The 17,047-nt window shown below is 44.8% G+C and overlaps 2 protein-coding genes and 2 non-coding genes across 7 annotated transcripts in view; 2 read left to right on the top strand and 2 right to left on the bottom strand.

The window, feature by feature from the left end:
• hipk3a (homeodomain interacting protein kinase 3a) overlaps positions 1-4,988 on the bottom strand; it is a 32,376-nt gene extending 27,388 nt beyond the window's left edge. Inside the window, exons 1-2 of the mRNA XM_035532000.1 lie at positions 4,663-4,988; positions 1,265-2,468 (exon numbers count right to left, since the gene is read on the bottom strand). Coding sequence (XP_035387893.1) covers positions 1,265-2,468; positions 4,663-4,747 — 1,289 coding nt within the window. The 5' untranslated portion in view covers positions 4,748-4,988. The remainder of the gene's footprint in view (positions 1-1,264; positions 2,469-4,662) is intronic.
• A 292-nt stretch (positions 4,989-5,280) lies between these two features.
• Positions 5,281-12,553, bottom strand: tcp11l1 (t-complex 11, testis-specific-like 1). Of its 4 annotated transcripts, none has more exons than XM_027025002.2 (11): positions 12,437-12,553; positions 11,918-12,020; positions 11,623-11,818; positions 11,259-11,391; positions 9,541-9,661; positions 8,884-9,104; positions 8,603-8,739; positions 8,091-8,266; positions 7,464-7,645; positions 7,184-7,356; positions 5,281-6,943 (listed from the first exon to the last, which is right to left on the bottom strand). In XM_027025002.2, exons 2-11 carry the CDS (start codon positions 11,918-11,920, stop codon positions 6,726-6,728), a joined length of 1,560 nt encoding a protein of 519 aa, XP_026880803.2. In that variant the 5' UTR covers positions 11,921-12,020; positions 12,437-12,553; the 3' UTR covers positions 5,281-6,725. The 4 variants fall into 4 exon arrangements, with proteins under 4 accessions (XP_026880803.2, XP_026880804.2, XP_026880806.2 ...); XM_027025003.2 differs by having other exon boundaries at positions 11,623-11,800; XM_027025005.2 differs by lacking the exon at positions 11,918-12,020.
• A 2,340-nt stretch (positions 12,554-14,893) lies between these two features.
• trnam-cau lies at positions 14,894-14,966 on the top strand. Its single transcript has one exon. It is a non-coding gene; the product is annotated as a tRNA-Met (tRNA).
• A 782-nt stretch (positions 14,967-15,748) lies between these two features.
• Positions 15,749-15,821, top strand: trnam-cau. Its single transcript has one exon. It is a non-coding gene; the product is annotated as a tRNA-Met (tRNA).
• Positions 15,822-17,047: the final 1,226 nt, after the last annotated feature.

Raw genomic sequence — 17,047 nt, 5'->3', positions numbered from 1 at the left:
TTCCTTCTCAGGGAGATGTGTGAGGATGGGATAAGGGAACCGTTTATTTGTTAAGGGTCTGTTTTTTAACCCACACCTTTCTCAAACTGCAGTTCTCTATCATTCAGAACCTCGCTGATAGCTTTAGAAACTTTCCGCTCCTCTGTAGCTTTTCACTGGGCTTAAACATGTTTCAGTAGGATGCCTGTTTGAGCCAGACTCCCCCCCTGAGTTCTAGTGAAGCAAGAAGAAAAGGTGCCATATAATATAACCAACCAACAAACAAAGAAATATCTCCTTATCAAAACTGGGAAGCTCCCTGTATAGTCAAAAGCATCTTTGTATTTTGCATTTATTCAAGAACATTTTGCATCTACACACTAAAGTATCTTATCCCCATCCCCCCATGTAACTCTGCACAAAGTAAATAAACCATTATAAAACACCATTTTGTTGGTGTTGAATATACCAAAGAAAAGTCTTGATTGAACTAGGAGTACTTAAAATGCTCACTTCAGAGAATACGCCATTATATTTCAGGGTTTTGTTGTTTTGTTTTTTTAATCGGTACTGTACTTTATGCTGGTAATGAGTGCGCTCAATATTTGTTATGTTCATCTAGACCAGTTCACTAGCAGGCAACATTAAATGATTTTGGGAATGATAGAATCACTGGGTCTAGAACATATCTACAGTACCACGCTTAACCAACCATGTCAGAGGTCGCCAATGTTTAATTTTTTTTTTTAATGGTTCACCAGTGTTGAATGGTTTAAAAGGTTAAACACTGAAGAGTCTATACTGTGGAAGCAACAAAGCCTTCAAAATCTTGTGTCAAGTTACATAACGGTAAGCTTGGGTGTAACCTCACAGCAGTCATGAGAGGCAGAAAAACCCCAGCATGCACGGCAGTCCGGAGGGGAGGGGACAAATGGCTCCAGATTACATCATTGTTCTGGCAGACCATAAAAGTTCAAACTTCCTCATCTGAACTTCCTCAAAATCAGCCAGTCGTCATGGCCCCAGCTCTTCATCGCATGAGACAGGAAGCGTGACATTTAGTCAAATTTGACAGTGCAGCCACTATCTCAAAGAAACAGCTGATCTAGGACAGTGTCATCCATTGGATCATAGAGAGAACACCATGAAAAACACATACCGAACCAGATCACCCGTTCAAACAACCCATATAAATCAAGCGAGAAACAAGACGTGCAGTCAAGGACACAGATACAGATACACACACACAAAAAATAAAGGGAAGTAAAGAGTAAGAATGGCTCACCTGTAATAACGTGACTGCAGGTAGGTGGAGCACACAGCCTTGGAGACATGGCTAGCTGAGCCGAAGTCGATGACCTTGACGCGGTATGGCTGCCTGACAGGGTCCACCAGCATGATGTTCTCAGGTTTGAGGTCAGCGTGGATCAGGCCCAGGCTCTTCAGCTTCCGCAGCGCCATGGCGACCTGCTGCAGCACGGGCCGGACCACCTTCAAAGGCAGCGGGCTGAATTTGTTCTGCTTCAGGAAGTCGTAGAGGTTCTGCTCCAGCATTTCGAACACCAGGCACGTGTGGCTGCGGTGCTGGAAGCACTCGAAGGCACGCACTAGGTTGTGCTCCTCTGCGTTCTCGCTGCTCAGCCGTGCCAGGATGCCCACTTCGATCTGGCCCTGCCGCGCGTACGACGGATGGTTCTTCAGGATCTTCACTGCCACGATCTCGCTGGTGCCCCTTTTCCAGCACTTCACCACCTGGCCGAAGGTCCCGCGACCCAGGAACTCGAGCACTTCATACGTGTGCTTCATGGAGCACAACACCTCGTGCTGTACCAGCTGGTAGTCACCATCGCCGGCCCCACCCCCTGGCACCGCCCCAGCCCCACCCACATTCAGCCCGCTCTGCTTGGATGGCGCCACACCAGCCGTGCCCACGGTGCCCTGCAACATGGCAGGTAGTGCCAAGTGTTCCTCTACGATCTGCATAGTGCTCTTACGGTTATCCAGCTCTTCCCCTTTACGTTTAAACCCACATCGCAGGGTTCCGTCGAAGGAATTCAAACCTCCACTCCACCCTTGCTCCCCCTCTTCTTCTCCAACCTCCCCCTCTTCCTGCTGCTCTCCGTCACCACCACCGGCTCCTCCAGGAGCTCTCCTCCGGCCGCCGTCTCCTCTGTCCTCTTCTCTAAAGCCACGCCCCGCAACCCTGCCCGACGGGAGTCTGGTGCAGAGCTCCTCCCAAGCCAACGACGACACAGTCAGTAATGAGTCCTGGGTGCCACAGGCCCTCGCACCCTCTGAAGCTTCTGCCTTATACGGCGGTACAATATTGGTTGGGTGCGCAATGCCAAGGTTCACACCGACCACGTAGGTACGAGGGGTCTTCTCATGGTACACACAGTTGCCCGGCTCCACTCTCCTCACACTGCTAAAGGCACTTGTCTGGGGTTGATACACATGCGGTGGGCAGACCAAAACCTGTGAGGCCATACCTGGAAGAGAGAGCAGGGGTGGAACATGGGAAGAACATGGTTAACTCAGGGCACATTTAACACACTCCATTCACCTTTTTTTTCTCTCTCTCTCTCTATCATCCGTCAACTGACCTTTAGTGGAAAAGCAGAACTACTGTATTTAATGACATGTCTGAGAGCTTGCTTTATAATGCGAATTATACCTGTGCCACATATTAATAAATGCTAATTATGTCAGTAGGCATCTCTGAACAAAGCACCTTCCACATGCTGAATGCATTTTAGACAGCAGTGGCATTAACTGACAGCAGAGCCTTGCAGTTCACTGCTGGGGATTAGTTACACTTATGCTGCCTCAACATATGGCACAAGTTTGTACAGGAGAACAGGTGTGGCAGAGGACACAAACACACACACCTGTACTTCATGTGAATTTGCAAACACAGAAGCAGGAATTCAAACTATGAAGTCAATTATGAAATGCTAAAGACACAGACCTTGTGTGAGGAGGCGTGAGGCAGCGAGTGGGTGCACAATGCAGAGGACTCACACCAACACCTCAGCTTGTCTCAATGCAGAGGACTCACACCAACACCTCAGCTTGTCTCAATGCAGAGGACTCACACCAACACCTCAGCTTGTCTCAATGCAGAGGACTCACACCAACACCTCAGCTTGTCTCAATGCAGAGGACTCACACCAACACCTCAGCTTGTCTCAATGCAGAGGACTCACACCAACACCTCAGCTTGTCTCAATGCAGAGGACTGAACCTGAAGGGTCCTCACTTCAAAGTGTGCACTGGATTTTTTCTCATGTTAATGAAAGATTTACGTTATGAGATGTGCAAGATGCCCTGCATACAGCTGCTCATTAATTTTAAATTATCTAATGACAAAAGTTTCAAACAATCTCTAAATTATGACACAATGAGCATTTTAAGCACTGAAATGAGAGTCTGTCGATGCTATTTGGCTCAGCCGGTCTTTTCTTAGCCCATTGTAGTGCGATACCAGCTGCATCACAGGCTTCTCTGGCCAAGGTTTCCAATTACACCTCTGTCTTGTGTTTTCAACTGTTGCTGTCTGCCAGGAACAGGTGGCAACTGACCCATTGCCCACATCAGTAAAAGGAGGGGGGGGGCGGCTTGAGGAGGGGGTACAGCATGCCTAGCAACACGTGTTGGCACAGCAACTGTTTTGCGCAAACAGGAAATTACAGGGAGCTACATTTGCAGCAAAACAAAAGCAGCTTAAAGAGGTTTTTTCCATTGTCATACAAAGTGATGGCAAACAAAGCTTTTTTTTTTTTTTTTTTTTTTACACATTATTGTATTACTCTTCTGAGCAATGGTAATAGTTAAAATTACATTTCCTCCGTGATTGAAATAAAATGGTTCTTACGTGCAAAGCGATCTTATGCGTCTACGTTTTTAGCTACACCCCCCACAATACAGCAAAATACCCATGTACTGAAATTAAGTTTTTCCCCGTAATCTGCTACTACCATATTAAACACAATGACTAATGACAAGGAACAGAACGTTCTGTAGGAAAGAACAGGGACATGTTTAGATGCTGGGACATGTCTAAATTTCCAGTCATTACTTATAATGCTTTTCCGAGTGTAGTCAAGAAGCATATAAATGTTTCAGGCTGCGTGCTCATTACTTAAAGCAAAACTAGAGGCAGGCATTTTTTTAAAACTTCCTGTCAGAGCTTAAATTGCAAGAACGCAGGCTCAAATAACGGGAACCCGGTTATATTAAAAACCATTTCCCACGGAAAGGCATATAAAAGCAAAAAAGTTGTAACTTTTACGTTAGACTGAGCAACTAATCTAGATATGACTTTGGCACGCAGCGAGTGACACGGAGGCAGTCGACGAAAACAGAGCACGTTACAGTTTAGAAATGAAGTACGGTCTGTCAAACGCTAACTTCTATAACGGACAAGTGTATTTGAAAATTTATTTAGACTCGTTTAACATTGTGCTAACAATAGCACAAGGTAAACAAAGTAGAAAGGACTCAACAACTCGGCACTGAAGTTTTCTTGTGGCGTGGCAACTTTTTGCACCCACCAACTGTTGACTAGACGGAAGGCTAGCAGGCTAATCTCGCTAGCCTGTGTTGACGCTCCGTGTAAACGACGGGCTAAACATGAAAAAAAAAAACAGTTCGTCCCCCTCCCCCAAAAAAACCTCGTCTTACCTTCACAGCCAGCAAATGTTGGCGAAATGCGGGGCTCCTCGGAACATGTTAGGGATTTAATGTGTGCCCACACCATGCTCGACATACTCGCTGGGCTGCCATCTTGTCCTCTTGCTGGACGACGAGAGCGACTCCTCGGCGGAAAAAAACGCAAGCTGCCTCATTTTAACTGCGTACAAACTCACGCACTAAGCCATCGACGACAACAGGAGTAACTCCGCCGCGTAGTTATGGATTTCCTTTGAGACGAGAGGAAGTCTTACTCCTCATTTCGAGGGTGTTAAAAAAAAATCCCCTCAGGTTCCCAAACAGCGCCTTCGCTACGGCTCGAGGTGTTAGCGAATGCTCGAGCACCGAAGCTCGTTCTTCTTCCTCCGAGGTTTGTGACGCTGTGCCAAAGCTACCGAGACTCGGTGCTGCCATCTACCGGACCGGAGGGCGCAACATCACGCTACTACAGCGTACACCGCCTCCCTGTGTTACGAGCAAGTAACGTGCATCGCATGTACCGGCATGACAGTGTCGTTATCGTTGTGCTCCAAGAGTTTTGAACAACGGGTACAGTCTGAGAACATTGATATTTGTGTCGTAGTTTAAACAATCACAAATGTACAGAAATTTGCTTGCAGTCCTCTTTATTCAGGAAAGCTGTCAGGTTAAAGATGTGAATTTGAGACACACAACAAAATAGCACATAATGATAATATGTAACATTGTCCATACAGTATGTAGCCACGAACAGAAGCTCGGTGTCTGTTGTCAGTTTGGACTTTTCTGGATGCGTAAATGTGCTAAATAGATAGCGCTACTGAAATAGTTAACATACAGGTAAAATTTTGCTTCGTTATCTTTCAAAGCTTGGCCCTTTCATCAATACATTTTGTAAATGAAAAATATGATGACAAGACCAACAATTCACATGACTGAATGATGTGTGAATCAAAGTCTATTGTCATTGTTTATTGAAACATCTTTCATTTTGGTTACTGATAAATTGTTTTTTAATTTTCACCCCTTTCTAAACACTGCAGTGTAACAGTGAGAGACACAAACAGACATTGCTAACAATGTGAAAGTTACCTTTTGTAAAACATGCATGGCATTGATAAAAACATTACATTTTAAAAAGAAGCCATTTAAAAAACATTATGCTAAGTGTTCTTTCTGGAAACAGCACAAATAAAACCAACTCAGCCTACACTGGGAAGAGACTAGAGTGCGTTTAACCAAGACCAACACTCCACAAAGTAAGGCACCAGTCAAATTCAGTCTACCTTCACTTCCTAACTAACCCTTGCTGATTTAACAATATTACACAGATTGAGTGGCTCACTAATGCTGACTGATCATCTACTGAAACCAGGGCTGGAGTCAGAACTTAAGAACTGATTAAGAACCATGGTACTTCAGCCAAAATGTTGTGAAGTCAAAGTTGTCAGTTTGATTGGTTGGTTGGTGGGGTGGTGCCATTTTTGTTGTTTTTAAAGGGACCATCAATGTGTATCATTCACAGGTACATTAGTTTAACATCAAAGGTGTGGAGGTTAGAAAAGCACTCCAAATGGCACGTGGCTGTTTTTACCACCACCGATATGTCCGTAGCATTTCTATACGATGCTATATGTTGGCCTGGGACAGGGGAAGCCTGTCATGTGGAAAGCAGCTGTCAGTCAGTGAGTCACTTAATGCCAAGAAATGATTTATTATGCTCTCCTAATGTCCTTGCAACATAAAACACACAATCCCCCTGCACCTTCATTTGCAACTCAAGAGGGCCCAGTATAATACCTAGTTAAAAAACAGAAAAAAGGGTTTGTCCATGAGGTTCATCTCCAGTACCAATTCATTATTCTCAACTGACCCAATCTTGGCCTGAACTCCGTCTGACTGTGTTACTAAATATCCCTGATATCAAATGCAGGAGAAGAGGTCGTACATTTTTAATCTGTGACATAATATCCCTTGGTGGTGTTGACAGCAGGTGAGCTTTGGGGAAATAATAATCAATTCCATTAACTCGGTTGTTCATGTGACCCTATGGTAGACTGGTTCGGGAGGCCGGATTAAGTGTCTGAGCTTCCCCCTGGCTGAAGGATATCTTGTAGGAGCTTCTGGTAGAACGGGGCATAGACCAGCTTGTTGAAGTTCACAAGGTGGCTCAGTCGGACTCCAATCTCCTCCAGCTCTTTCCCGATCGGGGCCAGGCCTCCCGGGAGCGCGGGGTTGCTCTTGTGTGGGCTGGACTCCAGGAAGCCCAGGAGATATGCCTGGATCCGAGAGTCTGTGGGACAGGTGAGGGTTAGTGCCAAAATCCAACGAGACACTACAAATAAGAATCTGCTGAACAGAGCCATCAATACTATATCAGTTAAAACCACAGGCTTGCCAACTACTATTAACGGGTTAGACAAAACATTGCAAAGAATACACATTACTCAGAAAACTTATTAAGTAGCATTAAACACTTCTGCAGGTTCTTGCCTGCTCACAGGTATGTTCCTGGTAAATAAAGTCTAATTACCGATGAGTTTACGGATGGGGTTGTCTTGGGATTTGACGGCTGTGATTTGGCCTTTCAGAGCGCTCTGCCTATTTGGGTGGAAGGGTGAGAATCCGTGCTGAGACAGGCATGCCCCTAGCTCCAAACACAGCTTCTCACCGACGGCTGCAAAGGCCTCATCTGCTCTGAACGATCTGTGAAGCACACACATGCACGCGCACACGGAGAGAAAATCACGTCAGCCGGTGTCAATTTTAAGCTGAGTGCTCCAGGAGGCAAACGCACGCGTGGCTATGCTTACGGCGTGTGCATGTCAGCCAGCAGGACACTGATGGTGCCCTTCAGGCTGTCGACGAGGCCTGGCAGGCCGGAGATGGCCTCCCCCGCACAGTTATACACGATGAGCAACACGGACGCCACCCATGTCAGCCTCTCCAGCTCCAGCTGCAGCTCCTGGAACCTAGCCCGGTCCATCAGTACTGTCTACAGAGGGCAGGGTGTGTGTGTGTGTGTGTGGGGAGGGAGTGCGAGAGAGAGAGGGAGGGACCACAGCATGACAGAGAAACAAGAAGATGGTGAAAGACAGACAGGATGCCAAAAGGATGGTGTGAGAGCACAAGAGAGGCAAAGAGAATCAGTATGAGAGGACGAGCACGTCACCAGAACTCTCCAGAACATTGAAATCATTCCTACAGGTGTTCTGCAATAAGTGTCTGCATTTGTCTGCCTCTCAGCTCACACAGCGTTACACCCCACGATATCAGACGTATTATAGCACAAATTCCTTAAACATTAAATAACTGTCAAACCCACACTTCTTTTCAAATAAGTACAATACAAAACACAAGAAATTGCAAATCTTCCCATGATTTAAAGGAGACAGACGGCCATTACAGAGGTGAGCAGCGAGGTGGCGTCTGGGACCCACCTCGGGGAAGGTGTCCACGCTCTGGTCCCAGCAGAGGAGCTGTAAATAGGCCTGGTTATGCAGGCTGAGCAGCAGCTGAGGGTTAGAGCTGGAAGCACCTGAAGCGCCGCCTGCAGGCTCTCTGAGCATGGTGTCTGCAGTATCTTGGAGCCATTTCTGAGTGAAGTCCAAAGCATCTGGAACAACCCCGCATTACTACACACCCGCAAAATACAGTAACTGTAGCCCACATTACTACACACCCACAAAACTACAAAGTGAAGAAAACAGCTGTGACCAGCACGACGGGAGAACATTGAGTCTTTTATAATTTACCTCTGTAAACGCGTCACAAAATGTCTTGAAGAAATATTCTAAATAAACATATCCCCTCAAAACTTAGAGATGAAGGTCTCCTGTAACTCCTGAATGAATACTCATACTAAGTTATTCCTTCTGTGTCCCTTCACGTCCCGGGATGCATTTGATACAACTAGAGAGACAAATGGCAACACAGTGACAAAGTCTCTCACTGGGCTGTTTGTCGAGGAACTCCTGAAACTTGTTCCTCTCGTACTCCACTGACTGCTGAAGCAGGTGTGGACGGAGACTGCTGACAGCAAAGTTGGCCATGTCAATCTTCATCTTGTCCAACACTGCAAATATAGCCCTGCGAAAGCACGGGTCAATTGCTTTAACTCAGAAATACCGACATGACCAGGCCAACACAAACAAACAAAAACAAACAAACAAACAAACAATCGTGGGCTTTCGTTGAGCAGCGAACCAACTGCTGAAAGTGGCTGCGACTCACCTAAAGAGGGGCACGACATCAGCGATGTCCTGTAGCTTGCGGACGTCTTCGTCCCTGCACGGGGCACAGAAGGCCCCCATCGTGCTGATGATGAACTGGGCCACCTTGCCAATGTCCAAGGCTCCATTCTCAGCCTGCTGCTGGATGAGGGAGAGGTCCAGTGCTTCCTCAATCTGCCCTTGCAGCCGCGTCTGCCCCGGCATCAGGAACGACAGCAGGGTCTAAAGAGGCGGGACAAAGAAAAGAGGGGCTCCGCATTAAAGGACCAGTCCATCCGATTGGATAAATAAAACTAGCAGGGGTCTGCACCTCATTGACATTCTAAAAAAATAGAGTCTACTTCGTCTACTTCATTATTAACATATCTATTAACATATTTAAAATAACCCTGCCTTTGACTATTAGACGTAAACACACACACACACACACACACACACACACACACACACATCTTTTGTTACGATTATGCTGCATCGATTATTTTGTAGTAAAGCTGCCTTTTACTACAATTTCATGAGCCAGCACCATCTCAGTCACTCTAAAACTGTGTTAATTTTATACTAAATATACTCATAAACTTCAGAAAAAACACATGTCTGTTAAGCAGTGCTCACGCTGTGCCAAGATTAACCACCTCTATTCTCTTGCAGGTCTTACCTCCTTAATTTCCCCCACAAGTTTTATCGCATGGTCATAGACTGGCGGGTCATCATTGAGCTGCGACTCAAGCGAATCCCAGAACACCTTGTGCATTATCTCCTTAACCCGTTTCTCCAGACTGGAGGCACAAAAGGAAGAAAGATACACATCTAACAACTCTCCCAATTTCAAGTACACCTGTTTCGAGGGCCCTACCTTCCTTCGGTGATCAGTACACCGGCTTCGAGGGCCCTACCTTTCTTCAGAGGTCAGTACACCTGTTTCGAGGACCCTACCTTCCTTCGGAGAGCAGTACACCTGTTTCGAGGACCCTACCTTCCTTCGGAGAGCAGTACACCTGTTTCGAGGGCCGTACCTTGCTGCAGAGGTCAGTACACCTGTTTCGAGGGCTGTACCTTCCTGCAGAGGTCAGTACACCTGTTTCGAGGGCCCTACCTTCCTTCAGAGGTCAGTACACCTGTTTCGAGGGCCCTACCTTTCTGCAGAGGTCAGTACACCTGTTTCGAGGGCTCTACCTTCCTTCAGAGGTCAGTACACCTGTTTCGAGGGCCCTACCTTCCTTCAGAGGTCAGTACACCTGTTTCGAGGGCCCTACCTTCCTGCAGAGGTCAGTACACCTGTTTCGAGGGCCCTACCTTCCTTCAGAGGTCAGTACACCTGTTTCGAGGGCCCTACCTTCCTTCAGAGGTCAGTACACCTGTTTCGAGGGCCCTACCTTCCTTCAGAGGTCAGTACACCTGTTTCGAGGGCCCTACCTTCCTTCAGAGGTCAGTACACCTGTTTCGAGGGCCCTACCTTCCTTCAGAGGTCAGTACACCTGTTTCGAGGGCTCTACCTTCCTGCAGAGGTCAGTACACCTGTTTCGAGGGCCCTACCTTCCTTCAGAGGTCAGTACACCTGTTTCGAGGGCCCTACCTTCCTTCAGAGGTCAGTACACCTGTTTCGAGGGCCCTACCTTCCTGCAGAGGTCAGTACACCTGTTTCGAGGGCCCTACCTTCCTTCAGAGGTCAGTACACCTGTTTCGAGGGCCCTACCTTTCTGCAGAGGTCAGTACACCTGTTTCGAGGGCTCTACCTTCCTTCAGAGGTCAGTACACCTCTTTCGAGGGCTGTACCTTCCTGCAGAGGTCAGTACACCTGTTTCGAGGGCCCTACCTTCCTTCAGAGGTCAGTACACCTGTTTCGAGGGCCCTACCTTCCTGCAGAGGTCAGTACACCTGTTTCGAGGGCCCTACCTTCCTTCAGAGGTCAGTACACCTGTTTCGAGGGCCCTACCTTCCTGCAGAGGTCAGTACACCTGTTTCGAGGGCCCTACCTTCCTGCAGAGGTCAGTACACCTGTTTCGAGGGCTCTACCTTCCTTCAGAGGTCAGTACACCTGTTTCGAGGGCCCTACCTTCCTTCAGAGGTCAGTACACCTGTTTCGAGGGCTATACCTTCCTGCAGAGGTCAGTACACCTGTTTCGAGGGCCCTACCTTCCTTCAGAGGTCAGTACACCTGTTTCGAGGGCCCTACCTTCCTGCAGAGGTCAGTACACCTGTTTCGAGGGCCGTACCTTCCTTCAGAGGTCAGTACACCTGTTTCGAGGGCCCTACCTTCCTTCAGAGGTCAGTACACCTGTTTCGAGGGCCCTACCTTCCTGCAGAGGTCAGTACACCTGTTTCGAGGGCCCTACCTTCCTGCAGAGGTCAGTACACCTGTTTCGAGGGCCGTACCTTCCTTCAGCAGGCTCCGGGGCTTTGACTTGGAAGCTGCCATTTACTACAATCTCATGAGCCAGCGCCATCTTAGTCACTCCTTTAGCAGTCTCCATCATCTCCTCCACAGACACAAACTTGGGTGGGCTGGCTATAAAAAACAAAACAAAAAAACAAACAAAACACACAGGCCCTCAGTGGACTAGCCTTCATTCGTGTTTCCCCAGTTCCCCAGTCACCTCCCAAATGGCCTGATAGATGGTGAGCTGATTCACAGAATGCACTACACACTGGGACATTTCTCAGCTGGGGGAAAAAAAACAACAACCCTGCTACAGCTAAATTGCATGTGAACCTGGGCTTTAACTGAAAGTGTCCTTACACTGTGGGGTACGTCTGTGAGGGCTTGGCGTGTTCTTCCTGATTCTTTTTCGCAACATCTCCTCTGAGGAATCGGACTGGCTTGCAGAACCTTCTGGACCTTTATCGTCCACCTTCTCATTCTCCTCTTTGGACGGTTGATGGGGTTCCTTGGGCATCTTCGACAATCCAACTATGACCTGGACAACGATTGTTTTCTGAGAGTGACATCAGTATCAGTAGGAAATAATCAAATCAGATTGACGTTTTCTCATTAACTGACTTGTTCAGAATGTGTAAACATGCTATAGGAATACCATGAGGTGTGGGGAGTCCGCTGAACCTTAATTGTAGGTTGACTGCTCTTGGCTTATATGCAGATCTTTCCTTGTTAGCCCTTGTCTAACTTTACTAGCACTGCTATTTGCAAGAACAGATGCAGTACACGTTAACTTCACAGCCACAACAAGAGAAGGTTTTGTTTTTGTGGGTTTTTTTTGTTTGTTTGTTTTTGCTGTGGTCAAGGGAATCGTTTTAACCTGCGTGCGGCATGTTCAGTTTGGTTCACGTAAATACAGCAAAGATCACAAGGCAATACACGTCCCCTGTTAACTTGAAGCTGTATATAGCACCAGCGTATGGCTTAGTGCCTTATGATACGACATCATGGGGGAGGGGGTTCTAGCTAAGCCAGCTAGCCTGTATACGCAGACAGGACCCCTTACAGGCTCGTTTGTGAGTTTGAACCTCTCCTTTGACCCACTACCGCGCCAGCTACACGACTTCATTCATTCAAAAACATAACGAAAGAGATCTGTCATGGTTAGCAAGCTTACCTGCCGTTTAATGACAGCCGGAATGAACTGGAAAACTACCTGCGCTCTGGGCTGCGCGGTGCCACTTGTAGGATAATAAAGTGTCCCGTGGCTACACCAGCCAGGACGTCAGGTCGGGCTCTAGATGAATCCGATACGACTCTATTTACGGAAGTGTATCCCACAATGCCCCGTTGGAGTTTTTTAACGAGACTAAATGGCTGAGGCCTAAGCCGCGTACGGGCGGTATGGAACTACATTTCCCACGATGGGATGTAACCCCAAACAGCGCGTCCACTAACGGCTGTTTTGAAGCCAAAGTGCTCATGGGTAGGACATAAGAGTAAATAAGAGTCTTGAATATAAACAATAACGTTGTCATCTCCCAGAGCAGAGCAGAGCAGAACAGAACGCAATCCCCATTAACTAAGCATTTGCACAGATCATATTAATTAATGCATTATGGTTCATCTACTACTAATGTTGGCGTGTTACGTGTCAAAACATCAATATCCAAGCAGTGACACCTTAATATAAAGAAAGGGCCAGAGTTAACGCTTAAGAATCAGTTTATATAACTGTCTTTTGCACAGTAGCATACAAAATCGTTAACGTGAACCTAAAAGTACGGAAGCTATAACTAAACTGAACCCAACATAATGATTAAGCATACGAGTAAATCGTCTTAACCACACTTCACTGAGCATATGCACAATAGTGCAACATTCATAAACCTAAGGGAACTAGAGTGTTTTCAAAGAATGAGACAATTCGGCAAGGTCAGCGCTTCATCTGGGCCATGTAGGGTCAATGAGCCTATAGCTAGTCAATGCTAAAATAGATTTAAAAGGCCATTCTAATGACTCTTCACATTTTAAATGTCTGTTAAAGCAACATTTTCTCAGAAACGCAAAAGTTATTATTTTTTTAAATGTTGCCAACAGTCCTACCGTTTTCAACCACTAGGTGTCAGCCAATGCCACATTTCGGGAACGGCCTTGTGGTCATTTTGGGCAGGAGTTTGATCTCGTGAAAAGCGTTTCAGCGCGCGCGGTGTCTCGCCCCAGTCCCGCGGTTTTAACGGTCGATTGATGCCAACGGCTCTCAAGGTCTGACCGTGCGTTAGAGGGACATGATCGCTAGTGCCCGCTGTAATGAAAACAAAAACTTTTAGACTGCGCTAGCTAGCTAAATATGTATCTAAAATAGACGATTACATCCTACAATGAAGCTGTGTCACGAAAGAAACACAGGGAACGTAGCTACCCATGCTAGCTGTCGACAACACATTTTAGCGTGCTAGCGTTAGCCAGGGTTGTGTGTACGTTAACTTCAGACGGTAAGCGCAGGTTAACATTGCTTTCGAGGGGATAGTAATGCGAATAGCAGATGTTAATGTTTTCGGGCGAGCAAGATATTACAGAATGTTTTGCCCATCTAATTTACCACAGAATACGAATATAGCTTGCTTAACCTAGCTAGCTAAGATAACGTTATCGCAAATTGCAGCAATTATGTCACGAAAAGCCTAGCTCTCGGACGTAGGGTTATACTTAGCTAAATTACGTTAGTCAATTAAGAATCAGACTATGTTAGCTAGTTGCCTCTGATACATACAGAATGTGCAAAATATGCTAACCAAATGTTATGAAACTAGTATTTGTTTTCGAGGAAGGCGGTTTTTGTAGATTATTGTAACTATATTTTTATAGTTTATTTGGTCAAATACCTTAAAATGTCAGAAAACTCTTGGGGGGGTGGGGGATTTTTACTTTTTGGCCTAAACTAGGTTAGCTAAAGTTAGTCCATGCTGACTAAAATAGTTAGCCCACGCTGACTAAAATATTGTAGTTAAACAGTTTAAATATATATTTAAATAATTTTATAGTAACATTAGGGGAAAAAAATCATAAAATATACCCTCAAGGTCCAATTACAATTAATTGAATATTAGAGAATTTGCAAATACACGTAATCAGGTCAAATGACTGGTGTTTCACACACAGGATGATACTGAATTATAATGCTCATTTCAGCAGTAATTTTAATTCCAGCCATATGAGTCTGGCATGAAGTGACCATAATTCCTTCACGATTAGTGCTGTTCAGTTTTAATTCTAAATAAATGCTGGACATTCAACCATATATATCGAGACATCTTGTTGCCTGAGATAAGGAAATGGTGTAAATTTGGTTGTGTTTAAAAATAGACATGTGTATGGGTGAAATGACGGAAAGAAATATGCTTGCCAAAAATGTTTCCCAAAGAAAATCTATAAATGAGGAATAGAATAGGACATGATACAGGCCCCTTGGGGACACCTGAGGTAATATCACTGTAGGGCCAGCAGCGTCAACCAGTGTTAAACCTTACTTACACCCAATTTAAATAATAAATTAATTAGTATAGTTCAATAAAGTTCAAACGAATGGTATGGTTGACTTGGTTGAGCATGAAACAATTCCTAAAAGCTGCCAGCCTCGTTAGCGCAGTAGGTAGCGCGTCAGTCTCATAATCTGAAGGTCGTGAGTTCGATCCTCACATGGGGCATGCATTTTCCTTTGTTTACTCGAACTTTATAGTCTTTTTGTTTTTACTTGCTTTATTTTGTTTTACATTTCAGCTGATTAAATCCTATATGTGGTACTTAATTTTCATCAGTAGTACAAACTGTCTGGTGCACCATAGTTTATGTTATTGTTGTTACTGTGTATGGTGTTCAGATAGGGAGGGTAGGGCCATTCCTGTGAGGCTAGTGGCTGTAGGAGTAATTTCATGCAGACTAGTTAAAAAATGTTGCAATCTTAAAATCTACTTTATAGTTAATATTCTGTGATTTAAGAGTTGGATGTTTTTATTGCTCCAAATAACTGGCCATAAAAGTGTGTTTTAGCATATGTCATGTGGCTTCAGTCACTCTTCTTCCTTAGAAGAGTAATTATTTTCTATCTCTTTTGTGAAGGAATCTTTAGTGAAAATAAGTGCGATGGTTAGATCATGTGTGACTTGTGCTAATTTCATTACCTTTCATAATATAGTGGCCTTTGGATATTGCGACAGACGAACACTCACATTTCCCCAGTTACAGAAAACATTGGGACACGGTATGTGAGTTTTTTATAACCAGTAATTTGTGACATGCAATACATTTACATTTATGGCATTTAACAAACGATCTTATCCAGAGCGACTTACAAAAGTGCTTTGTTATTTGCTCATAGAATATCCTAGTACAGTACAGTAGGTTAGAGCCCAATATACCAAAGATCTAGAATACTGTAGGAATACAGGTATCAAGTGGTGTGTGATGGACCCAAAAAGCTATTGTCCCAGCCTCGTTAGCGCAGTAGGTAGCGCGTCAGTCTCATAATCTGAAGGTCGTGAGTTCGATCCTCACACGGGGCAGCTGTTTTTCTCATGCTGCTGGACATTTAAATTTTAACACAATCTCATTGCACGGTAGGCCAGAGCCAAAAACACAGGCTTTCACATTCTTCAACTATCAAGCTGTAATTCAGTAAAACAAGCAGACTGTTGTTGTTCACATATAAGTGTTCTCATAACAAAACATGCAAATGTTCTAGCTAGAGGGCTAAAATGGTACATCTTGCTGTCTTGTGAGATTGGAATACAGAGTTTATAGATTAAATATGATTAATTAGTTTTGTTCAGGTTTTTATCTACAGCATGTGGGGTGGGGGATGGGCTGTTAATTTTAGACGAGTCAAACACCCCCTACCTACTGTGTTGACAAGGTTAGCTTTTGTGTGCTGATGTGGCATTATGTCCTTTTGACCTTTCTTTTTTTTTCACAAAAGTTTTATTATTTATGTATAAAACAGCTCTTTGGGTAACAGCCAGCAGACACATGTCTAGGTTTTTCCAGTGCAAAAGCACTTTTATAACAAATCACACACCGTTACTTATCTATGTTACATTATGACCTGATGTAAGGCCTATAGCTCTTGTCAGGTTTTTTTTTTCCTGTTTTGCCTTACTCTTTTTTTTTTTTTTAGCATAGCTGGTGGTAGATTGTAGACTGCAGGGCAGTCCAAAAAAGTGTAGCTACTGCCATCTTCAGGCATTAAGCAGAATAAGCGCTTCACACACACAGACTCAACTACAGGCTGCAAGAACATTCCTGGTACCAATCACAACACTAGCCACTGCTTTTTGGACCAGTTGCCAAGTCTAAAGCTAAAGGGAATTACAATAATCAATACATGAAGAAATAAAAGCATTGATTACTTTCTCCATATTCTTATATGACAGAACATCTTTAAGTTTCATGTTGATTCTCAGCTGGAAAACGAATATATCTCACCAATGCACCAAAAATAGCTTCTTTCATGTCATCATTTAATTGAAGAAAATTCTTGGACATTTATTACCTGGGGCAGTCAAAGGGATGATGTAAAGGGCCCTGTTAGTCCTGTTACCAAAAGAGTAAGTTACTGAAATGCTTTCAAGTTTGATGCAACTAAATAACAACAGATTTAATAAGACACTATCTTATAATGATCATCCTATAATGTATGGTGTAACAGTGTGACAGATGTAGTTCTGAGTTCACATTATGTAGTGACATATTTCAAAGGTTTATTTATACAATTTTAACAACTAAGTTTGTT

This window comes from Electrophorus electricus, chromosome 12 (assembly GCF_013358815.1).
Source record: "Electrophorus electricus isolate fEleEle1 chromosome 12, fEleEle1.pri, whole genome shotgun sequence".
Classification (NCBI taxonomy): domain Eukaryota; kingdom Metazoa; phylum Chordata; class Actinopteri; order Gymnotiformes; family Gymnotidae; genus Electrophorus; species Electrophorus electricus.
Note: the sequence above shows the minus strand (reverse complement) of the source record. Positions and strands in the feature narration are given on the sequence as shown.

Excerpts from the sequence above, each read along its gene's own strand:
- tcp11l1 (XM_027025002.2), bottom strand. Across the intron at positions 7,646-8,090 it reads GCGTGGACACCTTCCCCGAG|ACAGTACTGATGGACCGGGC; the intron begins GTGGGTCCCAGA and ends TGCCCTCTGTAG. Across the intron at positions 7,357-7,463 it reads CTGGCTGACATGCACACGCC|ATCGTTCAGAGCAGATGAGG; the intron begins GTAAGCATAGCC and ends TGTGCTTCACAG.